Below are 14,576 nucleotides of genomic sequence, written 5' to 3'. Positions count from 1 at the left end.
TGGGAGAGGAATAAAAGCTACTTCAAGTTTGAAAATTGGTGGCTGCAGTCAGAAGGTTTTGTGGATAGAGTTAGAGAGTGGTGGAGCTCCTTCAGTTACACAGGAAGACCTGATTATGTTTTGGCATGCAAACTTAAAGCACTGAAACTTAAGCTAAAGGAATGGAAACAAGAAGAGGGTGGAAATCTGGGCAGTCAAAGAAGGAGATTGTTAGAGCAGTTAGCAGAATTAGATACAGAAAGGGTAAATAGAACTCTCACTGTGGAGGAAACGACAAAAAAGGCTGCAATCTTACTTGAGTATGAAGAGCTAGTCAAGAAAGAGGAAGTTTCATGGAGACAGAAATCAAGAGTACTATGGTTGAAGGAGGGAGACAAGAACACCAAATTCTTCCACAAAATGGCAAATGCTCACAGGAGATATAACAATATAGATCAACTCATGATACAAGGAGAGGTTACTCAAGAGAAAAGCAGAATTGAAGGGGAGATAATAGCATATTATAAGAACCTGTATAGAGAAACACATCAATGGAGACTTTCTTATAATAATGTTGAATGCCCAATGTTGACTGAAGAGGAAAAAATGTCCCTGCAAGGCAGATTCGAGGAGAATGAAGTTCTAAATTGCCTAAAGCTATGTGCAGCCGATAAGGCTCCTGGTCCAGATGGGTACACAATGGGTTTCTTCATCAAGTGTTGGGATGTACTGAAGAAAGACATCATGGACACATTTCAAAACTTTTATGAGCAAGAAGTCTTCGAGAAGAGTTTCAACGCTACCTTCATTGCACTCATTCCAAAGAAAAAAGGAGCCAATGAGTTAAGGGACTACAGACCAATTAGCCTCATAGGGAGCATTTACAAAATACTCTCCAAAGTTCTCACAGAAAGGTTGAAAGTTGTGATAGACAAACTGGTGGACTCACAGCAAATGGCTTTTATAAAAGGGAGACAAATTATGGATGCAGTGTTGATTGCTAATGAAGCTGTAGATTCCAGGAATAAGCAGAAGAAACCTGGCATTCTATGCAAGCTGGACATAGAAAAAGCATATGATCATGTGAATTGGAAGTACCTTCTGAAGATTTTAGAGATGATGGGATTTGGACAAAAATGGTTGAACTGGATTAGCTTTTGCATTTCTACAGTTAGCTTCTCTGTTCTGATTAATGGGTCCCCTGCAGGGTTTTTTCAAACTCAAAGAGGACTCAGGCAGGGTGATCCATTGTCCCCTTTCTTGTTCTTAATTACTATGGAGGGGCTGAATAATATGCTCAAGACAGCAAATATGAGAGGATGGATAAAAGGTTTTGATGTGGCTAGAGAAAATACAGAAAGCTTGGAGGTGACACATCTTCAGTATGCAGATGATACATTGATTTTTTGTGGAGCTGAGGAAGACCAACTGAAATACTTAAGGGTGATCCTGGTGCTGTTTGAAGGGGTATCCGGGTTGCACATTAACTGGATTAAAAGTTCTATGTATACTATCAATGAGGTCAACAACATAGAATTGTTAGCTTCAATTCTAGGGGGTGAAGTAGGTACTCTACCTACAACATATTTGGGTATGCCATTGGGAGCAAAATCCAAGTCCTTAGAAATTTGGAATGGTGTGATAGAGAAGTGTGAGAAGAAGCTGGCCAGATGGAAAACTCAGTACTTGTCAAGAGGGGGTAGACTGACCCTCATAAACTCAGTCCTAGATGCTCTCCCAACTTACATGCTGTCTCTATTTCCCATCCCACCAGGGATCACTAAAAGACTAGACAGCATAAGAAGGAAGTTCTTGTGGCAAGGAAACAAAGAGAATAGAGGTTTTCATCTAGTAAAATGGAATGCAGTGACAACTGGAAAGAAGAATGGTGGTCTGGGAATAAAGAATATGGAGCTACATGGCAAAGCACTCTTAATGAAGTGGTTGTGCAAATACTCAAATGAAAACCAAACACTTTGGAGAAGAGTGATAGGTGCCAAATATGAGAATGAAGATAGTTGGATGACTAAGATTGTGACCACACCTTATGGGATCAGTTTATGGAGATCCATAAGAGCATTATGGGAGGAAGTTAAACCCAAATTCAAGATGAAAGTGGGGAATGGGAACAAAATCAAATTCTGGAAGGATGAATGGCATGAGAAAGGTAACCTGGAAACTCTTTTCCCTGATATTTACAATCTGGCAATGTTCCAACAAAGAACTATTGCAGAACTATGGACACCACAAGGGTGGAATTTCATCTTCAGGAGAGAACCAAATGACTGGGAAGTGATGAGGTTGGCAGAATTCCTCAAGTTGGTTGGACATTTTACTGGACTTCAGGCATATGAGGATATGCTTTGGTGGAAAGGCAACAATAGAGGAGAGTTCAAAGTGCATTCAGCTTACAGGCTGATGGATGAATCAAGCCAGCAGAGTCCCATCTGGCCTTGGAAACAAGTATGGAAGTGTAGAATCCCACACAAAGTCTCATGCTTTATTTGGCTGCTAGCTAAGGAAGCTGCCCTGACTCAGGATAATGTAATGAAAAGGGGGATAACCTTATGCTCTAGGTGTTTCCTATGTGGGGAAACCTTAGAAACTGTAAACCATCTATTTCTACACTGCAAATACACCCGGCAGCTTTGGAGGATTTTCTTGAGCCTTAAAGGCATATCCTGGACTATGCCTAGGAGAGTTACTGAGGCCTTGTACAGCTGGGAGGAGGCAGGTGCCCTTGCAAAAGACAGAACTAGATGGAGAATTATCCCTGCTTCAATATGGTGGGCAATCTGGAAAGAAAGGAATTCCAGATGTTTTGAAGGCATAGAAAATAGTGTGCAGGATGTTAAACTAAACTGCATTTTGTTGTTATGTTTTTGGTGTAATCAATTATACTCAAATGACACTGTCTCTATAGTTGATGTTCTAGACTCAATATAGAAATAGAGTAGGAGTGTCTAGAGTGCATCTGTATATAAGGTTTGAGTACAACCCATGTACTTTTGTGATATAATACATCGTTACCATTTTCAAAAAAAAAAAATTTGTGGCAACCAATTATTTGGAATAGATTGAATGGTTGGAGAAGGCAACATTTATCCAAGGCGGGAAGATGACATTATTGAAGTCAGCTCTCTCTAACATGCCCACATATTTTATCTTTATATTCAATAGGATAAGTTTTGCTAATGAATTAGAGAGGTTGACGAGGAGCTTTTTAGGGGAAGGGAAGGAGGGGGGAAATGAAATTTCACTTATCTAATGGAAGAAGATTACAATTCCCATGTGGGAGGGAATCGGGAGACTATCCACCTTTAATGCAGTACTCTTGGGGATATGTTTATGGAGATTTTCTAGGAGAACACATTATGTAGAGAAGTTATATACTAACCAAATATGGAGTTTACTTAATAAAAAAAATTCCGTTGCCTTGTTTATGGGGCATTACGACGTGAGGGTCACACATCTTTTATTTGCAGTTGATAGTGGTTTATGTGACACAACTCTTTATTTGCTGTCACACTTAAGGTAGATTCTCATTTGATTCCAGGTGGTTTTCGGTCTTAAAACTAATTTCAGTAATAGTTCTACTGAAGAGCTAGCAGAGATGTTGAATTGCAAGGTAGGTGCATACATACTACCGACTTGGGCCTACTGTTGGGTGCTTCAAACAACGATCTTGTAGTGTAGAATTTGCTGATTTAAATAGTTGAGAAACGACTAGCAGGATGCAGAAAATATAGTTGAAATAACAGAATGGAGTGTTAATAAAGAGCACTCTTTGTGGAAGTGAAGCTGAGACACCTGTGGCAGATTTTTTTTCAATCTCATAGAGGTATCTCATGGACAATGCCTAATAAGATTGGTGACACTCTTTTCAGTTGGCAGGAAGCGTTGTTGCAAGAAACAAATATAGATAGAGGATTTAATAAAGTTGTCTACTTCACCTAAAAAAGATGGAGGACTATCCCAGCTTGCTTATGGTAGACAATTTAGAGAGAAAGGAATGCCAGATGCTTTGAAAATAGGAGTAGCGATGTGTAGAAGATTAAACTTAGCTGTATATTGTTATTCTATTTTCTTCATCTAAAAAATAAAATAAAATTTCTTCATCAAATATATTGTTATTCTATTTGTGGTGTTTAGAGGTTTATTCTGAGAAGACTGAAAGATGCTATTTGTTTTAGAGTCTATCTAGGATTGTAGTTTCAGGATGGAAGCTTTTCCTTTCTCTGTCATTTGTAAATATGGAGTTTTTAGTACTATCTAAGTACTGTTTTTTATACAAATGTTACCAGTGTCAAGATTAAGAAAAAGAAAACACCTTGTGTAGCCTCTCTTCATACTTATGTTGTTATATGAAAAGTTGGGAAGACTTTAGGGGAAATTTTTATGAGATGCTGTTGTTGGAACACACAAGTTTCATTTACTGCATTGGAAAGTCATCCTCAAAGAAATGGGGAGAACTTGGAGAGAGATCTTAGGATGTTCAACAAATCCTTGCTAGGAAAATAGATTAGAGATTTGGGACAAAGCAGAATGCTTTGGGAGGAAAGTGGTAGCAGAAAAACGTGGAAGTACGGAAAGGGGTTAGAGCATTAGAAGCATCACTGTACTGCTTGGGTGCGATCTTTTGAGGAGTTTTATGAAGTGAATTAGTGGCCATATTTTTTTTCTCCAGGGTAAGTGATAGAAGGGCAAGTGTTAAAACTGGAAGTAGGATTAGTTTTTTGGGAGACAGGTGATGTGGAGATTAGTTGAGGCTTGCATATTTCTCAACATATCTAGTGTCTCATGCCAGTAAGAGCTGACTATCCAACATATTTGTGGGACACATACGAGGGAATTGAGATTTTTGATCTATGAGGAACCTCCAAGGCAAATTTCAAAATATGGTTGATCTACTGTACAGGAAAATGCACCGTGTGCTACATTTGCTTTGTGGAGATGATGAGGGAGTATTACCAAAGTTTTGATTGTGAGGGAGGAACGGGGAACCCCTTCACTCAATTCAATTTGGATTCCCAGGGTGTCCAGGAAGGTGTTCTCTTCGCCTGGTTGACCACGAGGGGAGTGATACTGACAACAAAGAACTTAATGAAGGGGAGAGACCTATGTTGGCTGGTATTTCATGCACAGATGTCCAGGCGAAGATGTAGTCCATCTCTTTTTACGTTGTCAGATAGCTAATGCGGTTGTGCTCGGTGATCCCAAATTTGTTTGGAATATAATGGTTAATGCCAGTTACAGTAAAGGAGGCACTGCAGAGTTGGGCCGCCTGAAGGAGGGCATGGATGTTGATCCATTAGCCATTGTGTGGGTTTTTTGGAAGGAGAGGAACACGAGAGCCTTTGAAGGGATTCACAATTATTTTGTTAAGTATGAAAATAGTGTCTTCGTTTCTAGTTTCTGTTTGGTGTGCTCATGATGTCCCTATTTGTTCAGATAGTGGGTTTCGTTTGTAGAGAACCGTGTTTCGGTTTAGTTTTCTACTTTGTGGTAAATGGCTTGTATACGAGTTTACTCCCATCATTAATAAAATTATTTACTCTATCAAAAAAGTGTCCTGCCTTGATACTAAAAACTACCATGTTATGTAAAATGGTAAAGTTACTGGTTTTATGGTTTACATTAAATATGTGAGTGCGTATGGATATGATGTTTGAATTCTTATTTCTATCCACATGCTTGGTAGTCGTGCAATTCACACTGGTTATCCTGCTTACGATTTGGTTGCACTTGTCTACTGCAGCTTCTCTAACTGCTTTGTTTAAGCATATTGGGAGCATCGAGGATCAGAGTGCTGAGGATTTTAGCACTTGGGACAGCATTCGTAAAAAAGTTCTTCTATTTCTAAGAGATAAGGTTACTATTTCTCTACCCTTGAAGTATTTTGTTAAGGAAAAGGAAAATGGACTGTTCCCAAGTGACTTTTTCTTGTGGTCATTTGACAAAGAAGGGAATGAATTCAACATGGTGACCAGAAGATCCTTGTTGGGAACATGATAATGGATATTATTTTACAGATCACTCGACTCGGAGTAGATGCTTTTATCTTTTCAAAAGTGCTTACTGTCTACTTAGAAGGACTATTAATGAACTTCATAAGTTTGGGGCTCATCATTGCTGTTATAAATTTTCATTACTTTGCAGGTGTTCCCTCTAAAGACAGAGCTCCTAGTTCCACAGGAGTTGATGGAGAGGCACATAACTACTTTGGTGAAGCAGGTATGGTCCGTATGGATTGGTATCATGTTAATTTTCTCAATGTGGTTCTCTTTTAATTTTCCATTTTTTAAGGAAATGGTAATTTATTTTCAATTTTAGTGCTTAAGATATTAAAATACACATCTGATGATTCTATTATGGGTATATGTGTTTTCAACTGTCCTTGCTCTTGTTAACAACCCTAAAATTAATGTTTTGTAGAATTTGCAAGATGTAACGGCTGCTGAATTCAAAATGTTCATGGACTTTTTGAAAAGCTTGAGCTTATTTGGCCATAAGGCTCCTGCAGAGCGTATCCAGGAGCTTGTTGAGATAATTGAAGGTCAGGCAGATCTTGATGCTCAGTTCAATGTAAGTGGTAGTTCCTTTTCTTTTGTTGGGAGCCAACTCTAATTTTATGTGGTGGTTATGTTATTGGTTTTAAGCGACATTTCATTTTCTTGACAATGCTCAGTTGATAGCTGCTGCTTTAATTGCTCAAGTTGTATTGCTGTGTTTTTGTTCCCCGTTAGAAGTCCATGATTTTTCTCACTTCGTGCTCAATATTGAGTTTTGCTTACTTTGTGCATTTCTCCCCTTTCGAATCTTGAGAAATTCCCAGTTATTAGAGGTCAATGTCCTGGTGTCTGGTTAGAGAGTTCACTTGACTTTTGAACTGAATATGTCTCCAGGTCTTTTAGTTGTAGGATAAAAGGAAAACAGTTATTATTTTTTTTTTTTGGAAAATGAGTATGTTGGCTCTAATACAAAGTGTTTTTAGGGGGGTGGGGTGTATTTGATCAGAAAGTTTTTGTATTGTACCATTTCGTTGAAGAATCTCTGGTACAGGGTGTCTTGGTACTGTTTTACACAGTGCTCAAAGATGATAATATTTCAATGGTTTAATGAAGGCCTACAGTTAGATTGATTTTCTTACTCATGTATCTCACTCCTTTTCTCTGATGGAGTTCCTGGCCACATTCTCCTTGTCGTTCTCTGCAACCTTCCTTTAAACAAAACCCGGAAAATTGATGCCTACTGTCTTTGGGATATGAATCTAAGTGCTTATTTGCCTTTCTGGTAGGTGTCTGATGCTGATCATATTGAGAGGTTCATATCGTGCCTTTCAATGACCTTTCCCTTCTTCAAGGTGTGTGCTGTTTTCCCTTTATCTGTCAAATGTAGACGACTGTTACAAATAGTCATTCACTTGACATTTATTTGTCTTCAGAGGGGTGCATCAGGCAGTAAGTTTCTCAACTATCTGAACAAGCAAATCATGCCTGTTTTTGACAAGGTAATTCTTGTAACTCCTATATTTATTAGTTTCTTAATGCAGCAAGTGCATTTGATACACTTAACAGTTGGGTAACATGCATTAAGTCTTTAGTAACTAATGCAATATGTTGGAAGACTAATTCAAAGTTTGGAGTGAGAACCAAAATTGTTTAAGATTTCATATTTGCTTGTTTTTTTAGTTCATGTCTAAATAGGATTTATACAACAACAACAACACACCTTGTGGAATGCAATGCCACAAGTGGGGTCTGGGGAGGGATAGAGTGTACGCTGACCTTACCCCTCCCTCATGGAGGTAGTCTCAGAGAGACTGTTTCCAAGGGACCCTCAGCTCAAGGAATAGGTTTTCTAGTTTCTAGTCGAAGTATTTGTACTATTATAAATAGGGGTGTTGCTAGCTATTTTCTAAGTGGAGAATTATGGAGAGCATTGAGAAAGTTTATATGATTCTAGTTCTATGATTTTTCCTTCAAAATAGAGTTTCATAAGGTTTTCCTTCAGAATATCTCCCCCTCAAGCTTTATTGTATATTTTTACCCGATTTATGTATTGATACTGTAGAATCATTTATATTTTGTCATTATGGTTCGAATGCACAAGTTCCTTTCACTATTCTATATGTGGTGTAGGACAGCTTACCAGCAGCTATAGTAAATTATTTAGTTTGCTGATAAGGGAGGATGTGTTTTAAGATTAGATGACAACTAAACAATGTATTGAAGTGCCAAAACAGAAGAAATGAGGGCCAGGCGGTCTTTTTCGGGATCAATGAGTAGTTATGATGTTCAAAGATAAGGAAACTAAGGAATTCTAGGAACAGCGTGTGCTCGTAGATTCTTTAGGCATCTTATCTAGCTGACTAGGTTTACAGCTGCATCATACAATTCAAAAAAGCAACTTTTGCAAAGTTCATATTGATGGGCTAATGAATAAGGAGATTTATACCCGTTTTTTAAACTGCGAAGATCTTTTTCCTTCCCAAATAGAATCACAATATTCATAGTGTCCCTATATGTATAAGGCTCCTTTTAAGCGAAGACAAATGTTATAGCTTGACCCGGTTATAGTGTACCTTGTAAAGTACAATATTTCTTGAATTCAACTGGTCAATAGGTGTTACTTGTGTCAGTCAACTTCAGAAAGCATCAACCACCTTATGCTTCAGTGCCCTTTTGCAACACACTTTTGGAACATGTTCCTAGTGCTTTTTGGTATAAGTTGGTCCATGCCCTTCAATATCAGAGATGCCTACACTAGTTGGAGCTCTATGGAAGTTAGAAGATCCATCAGGAAAATCTGGATCATGACCCCAGTTGTATTTTTTGGGTTATTTGGAATAAAAGAAACAAGAGATATTTCGATGGAGTTTTAACTCCAATTTGTAAGCTTAAGGCTAGTTGTTTGGTTAACCTTTTTAGTTGGGCCAACTTTTCCCCTGTAATGAACTTAGATCACTACCTGGATTTTGTCAGCTCCTTAGCTCTAGAAGTTTTTTTATTCTTACTGAGCTGACAGATCCCCCCTTTTGTATCTTTGCATCTACTGGATGCCTTAAATCTTAATGAAATCTCACTTCATCAAAAAAAATAAAAAATGAGGTGCAGTATATTGTTATTCTGCTTTTGGTGTACAAAGGTTTATTCAGATGAGACTGAATGGATGTTTTTAGAGTCTGTAGAGGATTGTGGTATCTGTTTAGAATTTGTTTTCTTTCCTCATTCTTTCAATATGGTTTTTCCAGTACTACCTAAATACCGACTATAATACAAATGTTACTGGATTCCAAAAAAATATTTGAGTTATGTTCTTGTTTTTTAACCATCCTTCACTGGTCCATATCTTACAATTATGTTGTTCAAGTTATCAAGTGCAATTCTTTTGTTTTTTCAGCTTCCGGAACAAGGGAAGTTGGACTTGCTCAAGAACCTCGCCGAGTGCTCACTTTGTGCAACAACTCAGGATTCTCGACAGCTGCTTCCATCAGTAGTTCAGCTACTAAAGGTTTTCTTTGAAAATTTGATGACCTTAGAGTTGCGTAGATTTGGAGATTTTAAATTCGTTCCTGCATTTCTGCTTAACCTTTTGCTCTTCATGTCAATGCTTCTAATATTGTTTAGTACAAAAAAGTACTCAGAGAACATACAATAAATTCTTGCTATGATTCTTGAATTACTCACAGGACAGAAAATAGTGGCCTGTGTTTTCTGGTTGCTTAGTGTCGTATGCTGTACTTCTGTCATTCATACTTGTTAATTGCATTTCCCATTCAGCATTTGTTTAAGCATATTAGTCATCTTCGCTCTTCTAATCAAGATCTGCTCATACAACCTGAGTTGGTTACACTCATACTAGATTTTCCGAGTTTCCAGTCATTAGGATCTCTCGATTGAAATGCTTTGGAACTCTTGATGAAAATGACTTTCTTGTTTTTCTCAGAAATATATGGTTCGAAGAAAGATTGAAGAAATTAACTACACGTGTATCGAGTGTCTGTTGTACACCTTCCACCATTTAGCTCACAAGGTAAGAGTTTTAATTTCTTGACCAGAGATAATATTTTTACCTGATGCATAGAATCAACCTGCTTACACTTTTCCATTTGAATCTGATAGACTCCAAATGCCACAAACAGTCTCTGTGGGTACAAGATTGTCACTGGACAACCATCAGATAGACTGGGGGAGGATTTCTCGGAGCAATATAAGGACTTTACTGAGAGGTGCTTCTACTTGTTCTTCTATTCCTTGATGTTATAACTAGAGCCCTAGATGCTATGCTTGGTTGATGCCAATTTAAGATTTGATCACATTTTCAGCTTCTGGATCATTGAAATGAAATTTCATGCTGAACCAAAATTCGGATACTGGCCTTCAATTTTAACATTCTGCTTTGTGGAAAGCCACCTAATTTTTAGTGTATACACCGCTATATGCATCAAGTCAAGTAGCATCATTCCTGAGGGAGAATTTCATATGACATTTTGCTCAACACACCCCCCCCCCCACCTATATGTTGACTATGACAAATTGTGTGGACAAGGCAATTTTACAGCGTTTAGTCTGCTTACTTTGCTCTGATGATATAACCCGACGATGGCTGAGTATCCCATGAATGCCCTAAAATAGTCATGTACCGGTTTGCCATACTTCAGAATTTAGACAACTGAAGGCTTGCTGTCCTTTTCTTTCCTCTGGCTAGTTGGTAAGAAGGCAGAGCCTTGGGGGGGGGGGGGGGGTTTTGGGATTCTTTTTCTTGTCTGTTCGTAACAAGAACTTAAGAGGAGGAGGATGTGGGTGGTACATGGCATGCTCCTGCTAGCCAAAAGAGGGGAGCTTAGCTGTTCTGACAGAAGAGAGGAGAAGCTGAAGTCTGCCATATTGTGGTGATTGCTGGTTTTCACTTCAATCTTTTTAAGCTCACGATGTCTTTCATGTTGCCAGTCAAGTATGCCCATGTCCAGAAGATGAATGTAGCTGAGATGAGGATGTCCGGAAGGGTGTGTGGGCATACTATGAGAGATATGATTCAGAACGAAGTTATACGGGATAAGGTGGGAGTGGATTCCGTGGGGGACATGATGAGCGAGGGTAACATGATTTGGGCATGTGAAGAGGAGGTGCGTGGATGCTCTAGTAAGGAGGTGTGAGGCGTTGGTTAGAAGGTAGCCGAGGTGTCACACTTAAGGTGGGATATGCAAGGGGATAGCCTCTACACTTCTCTGTATAAGTAGTATTATTTAGTGTTCGCATAGCTTCTTATTCTTCGATGTGTTTTACTATCTGTTGCTCATTTTCTCAGCATCTTGCTATCATATTACTTTTTACTTGCATCCATGCCTCTAATTCTTTTTCTCTCTTCTTTTGAGCCGAGGGTCTTTCGGAAACCTCTCTGCCCCATATGGGCAGAGGTAAGGTCTATGTACATTCTACCCTCCCCAGACACCCAAACGATTACACTGGGTATGCTGTTGTTTATGTCTTTCATGTTGATGAAACAGATTAAGCATAGTTGAGGATTTGGCTAGGGCTATGATCAAGAAATTAACCCAAGGGATGGCAGATCAAAACAAAGCACTTGCTGCTGCTAAAACAGAAGAAGAAAAGGATGCTATTGTGAGTTTTACCTTCTCTTTCACCTCTCCTTCCCTTGCGATCGATTTATTCCCTTCTGTTGGTGTGAACTTAGCTGTTATCTTTAATCTGCAGAAGACCCAAAAGCAGAATGCTACCTTTGCGCTCCGAGCTTGCAACAATATATTAGCAATGACCCAGGTAAAATCTGCTGATTTTGCATTTTGTGCTCTACAATCAACATGTTACATATTGTCTGCTTGAGCTGACATCACATATATATATTACAGCCATTGAATACAAAAACACCAAAATTTATAGGCGATCAAAAAACAAATTTGTCATGGAAAGAAGCTGCGAAACCTTCAGGTCCTTCAACTGCTACTGTTGCAGGGTATGTGGATAGATATTCTTCATAATTTTAATCATCAGTAGTATTTCAAACTGATGAAGATAGTAATAATGTCTATTAATATTATGATATTGTGGTCACAGTCAGAAGCGACCGGCTGCAACTACAAATGGGTCAAACAATAACCCTTTAAAAAGGGGCCGAGGAGCCGGTGGTATGCAACACCAGCTGGTTAACAAGGCATTTTCAGGTATCTATGATAGTGGAAGAAGCAGTGGAAGAGGTGGTAGGAGTTGGCGTGGTCGTGGAAGAGGACGGTCATATCACTAACGTGCTCACTCCACTGTAGCACTAGATTAGTTGCAGAACAATCAGGTGATTCTTTCCGCTGGTACGATTTGGATATATCTTGTGGCGAGCAGAACAAGATGGTGGTCTTTTCCATTGGTACGATTTGGATATATCTTATGGCGACCCAGACGACTTATTTAGGCAGGTTCATTGACGGAGGTTAAGATTCTGTAGATTGCTTAGTGATGGTATTTTATTTTCAATATGTAACTTAAGTCTGTGTACTGTGAGCCTATAATAATACATTAGTATTTATATTAAGCTGTTGCATATAAATTATGGTATTTTCATGTTCGTTTTTTACTGCATTTGTTTGGTGAAATGATACATTTCATTATTAATATGATTTGGCAGTCAAAAGGCGCTGACGGAGTTTGAGAGATTTACAGAGACAAATGATCTTTTTTTACTTCCCCGATGTCCGATACCTGCATTGGGTTATCGATTTATCTGGATTGGTGTTTCCTATCAAGTTATTATGTTGTTGGAGCATCATGTTCATTTCGAATATTGACATCACTTACAGAAAATCCTGCTTGCTTATGTCACTGTTCATGATGACACACATCTAAGGAATCACATCAATATAAACAAATCCATTTGAAAGAGTCACAAAAACTTCAACGTAACTCATCAAATTTCAACTGATCATCTATTAAGGCTTTTATTTTCTCTCTACCATCTGCATTACAAAAAATGGGAAAATTCCTAAAATCTTCATTTGCTCTCATGTTACTTCTATTGCCACTAGCTCTCATCAAAGTTACCGGTTTCCGAACATTACCATGTCATTACAACACAGTTTCAGACGACGTTGATGAGATTCAAAGGAAATCATCGTTCATACGTCTGTATACAACGGAGAAGTGTGAGCAAATGTATGGATTTTTGCCATGTTCAAAGAGTATTTCAGGGCATTTTTTCCTTATTGTGGTGTATGAATATTTGTTGTTTCATGGAGAATACTATGTGGCAATGGGAGGTGAAAGAATTTTCAAGATTCTTGGTCCAAATAGTGTATTTGGTGCAAGTACATTTCACATTCTTGAGGCTTTGATACTACTTGGTAACTAAACCCCTCTAGCCTTCATCAATTATTTTCTTATAACCGTGATGTCCAGGTCAGCTTGCACACATCTCGACTAATTCTACGGGATATCTGCTACCTCCCTTTAGCCTTCATCTTGCATAGAGAAGTTGAATCACTACAAAAGGAAAAAGACATGAATATGAGAAAGCCTATAAAACATATAGCTACTATCGTTTCTTCGTTATAAATTGAGATCGTCTACGTATTTTGTAAGAATTTCACTTTATTGCATATATTTCCACCACTTTATTAATTTAATTATTCTCACATAAATACACATATCACAAGCATGAGCTAATACACATGAAAAACGGTAAAAGTCGGGTAATTTTTAAAAGGTGGATCGTAAATGAGAAATTATTTGTGAAAAAAACGGCAAGACTATACGTAATGCATCCCCAACTCATTACGGAGGTCCTCATAGAGTTTTTTTAAGAAAAAAATTTCAAATTGTTCATAAATCGCATTCACGGAATACATTTTATTTATTGTTAGTGATCTCCAATGCAACCCTTTGTTTTCTCCCTTAATAGCATTAACTAAACCAGTAAGTAACAAACGTTTCCTATCATTACACAAGAACTCCACTTTATTGCATATATTTCCACCACTTTATGAATTTAATTATTCTCATATAAATACACATATCTCAAACATGGGCTAATACACACGAAAAACGACGAAAGTTGGGTAATTCCTAAAAGTTGGCTTGTAAATGTGAGAATATTCGTGAAAAAACGGCAGGACTATACGTAATGCTTCCAACTCATTATGGAGGTTCTCATATAGTTTTTTCAGAAAAAAATTTCAGGTTCCCCAAAGGCGCAAGATCCATGGGCTAATACACACGAAATTGGCGGAAGTCTTGTAATTCCCAAAAGTTGGCTCGTCGATGCAAAAATATTCGTGAAAAAAATTGTGGGACTATACGTAATGTTTCCCCAACTCATTACGGAGGTCATCATATAGTTTTTTCAAAAAAAGTTTCCGGGTTCCCCAAAGGCGCCAGATCCATGAGCTAATAAACACGAAATCGGCAAAAATCGGGTGATTCTTAAAATTTTGCTCGTAAATGAGAAAATATGTGTGAAAAAAACAATGGGACTATACATAATGTTTCCCCAACAGTAATATATTTCCGGGGATTGGCTTTGAACTTCTCAGATGAAGTGCTTAGTGTGCTACTGGTTTGTGGAATAATGGGATGATCTGCCAGTTTGAA

At 38.2% G+C, this 14,576-nt stretch overlaps 1 protein-coding gene across 1 annotated transcript in view; it reads left to right on the top strand.

Moving 5' to 3' along the window:
- LOC102588187 (apoptosis inhibitor 5) overlaps window positions 1–12,567 on the top strand; it is a 19,466-nt gene extending 6,899 nt beyond the window's left edge. The window contains exons 5-16 of the mRNA XM_006359992.2: window positions 5,738–5,850; window positions 6,139–6,213; window positions 6,415–6,564; window positions 7,277–7,342; window positions 7,424–7,489; window positions 9,382–9,492; window positions 9,928–10,014; window positions 10,104–10,210; window positions 11,489–11,603; window positions 11,697–11,762; window positions 11,852–11,955; window positions 12,057–12,567. Coding sequence (XP_006360054.1) covers window positions 5,738–5,850; window positions 6,139–6,213; window positions 6,415–6,564; window positions 7,277–7,342; window positions 7,424–7,489; window positions 9,382–9,492; window positions 9,928–10,014; window positions 10,104–10,210; window positions 11,489–11,603; window positions 11,697–11,762; window positions 11,852–11,955; window positions 12,057–12,243 — 1,247 coding nt within the window. The 3' untranslated portion in view covers window positions 12,244–12,567. The remainder of the gene's footprint in view (window positions 1–5,737; window positions 5,851–6,138; window positions 6,214–6,414; window positions 6,565–7,276; window positions 7,343–7,423; window positions 7,490–9,381; window positions 9,493–9,927; window positions 10,015–10,103; window positions 10,211–11,488; window positions 11,604–11,696; window positions 11,763–11,851; window positions 11,956–12,056) is intronic.
- Window positions 12,568–14,576: the final 2,009 nt, after the last annotated feature.

The sequence above is a fragment of the Solanum tuberosum genome, unplaced genomic scaffold, assembly GCF_000226075.1.
Source record: "Solanum tuberosum cultivar DM 1-3 516 R44 unplaced genomic scaffold, SolTub_3.0 scf00312, whole genome shotgun sequence".
Classification (NCBI taxonomy): domain Eukaryota; kingdom Viridiplantae; phylum Streptophyta; class Magnoliopsida; order Solanales; family Solanaceae; genus Solanum; species Solanum tuberosum.
Note: the sequence above shows the minus strand (reverse complement) of the source record. Positions and strands in the feature narration are given on the sequence as shown.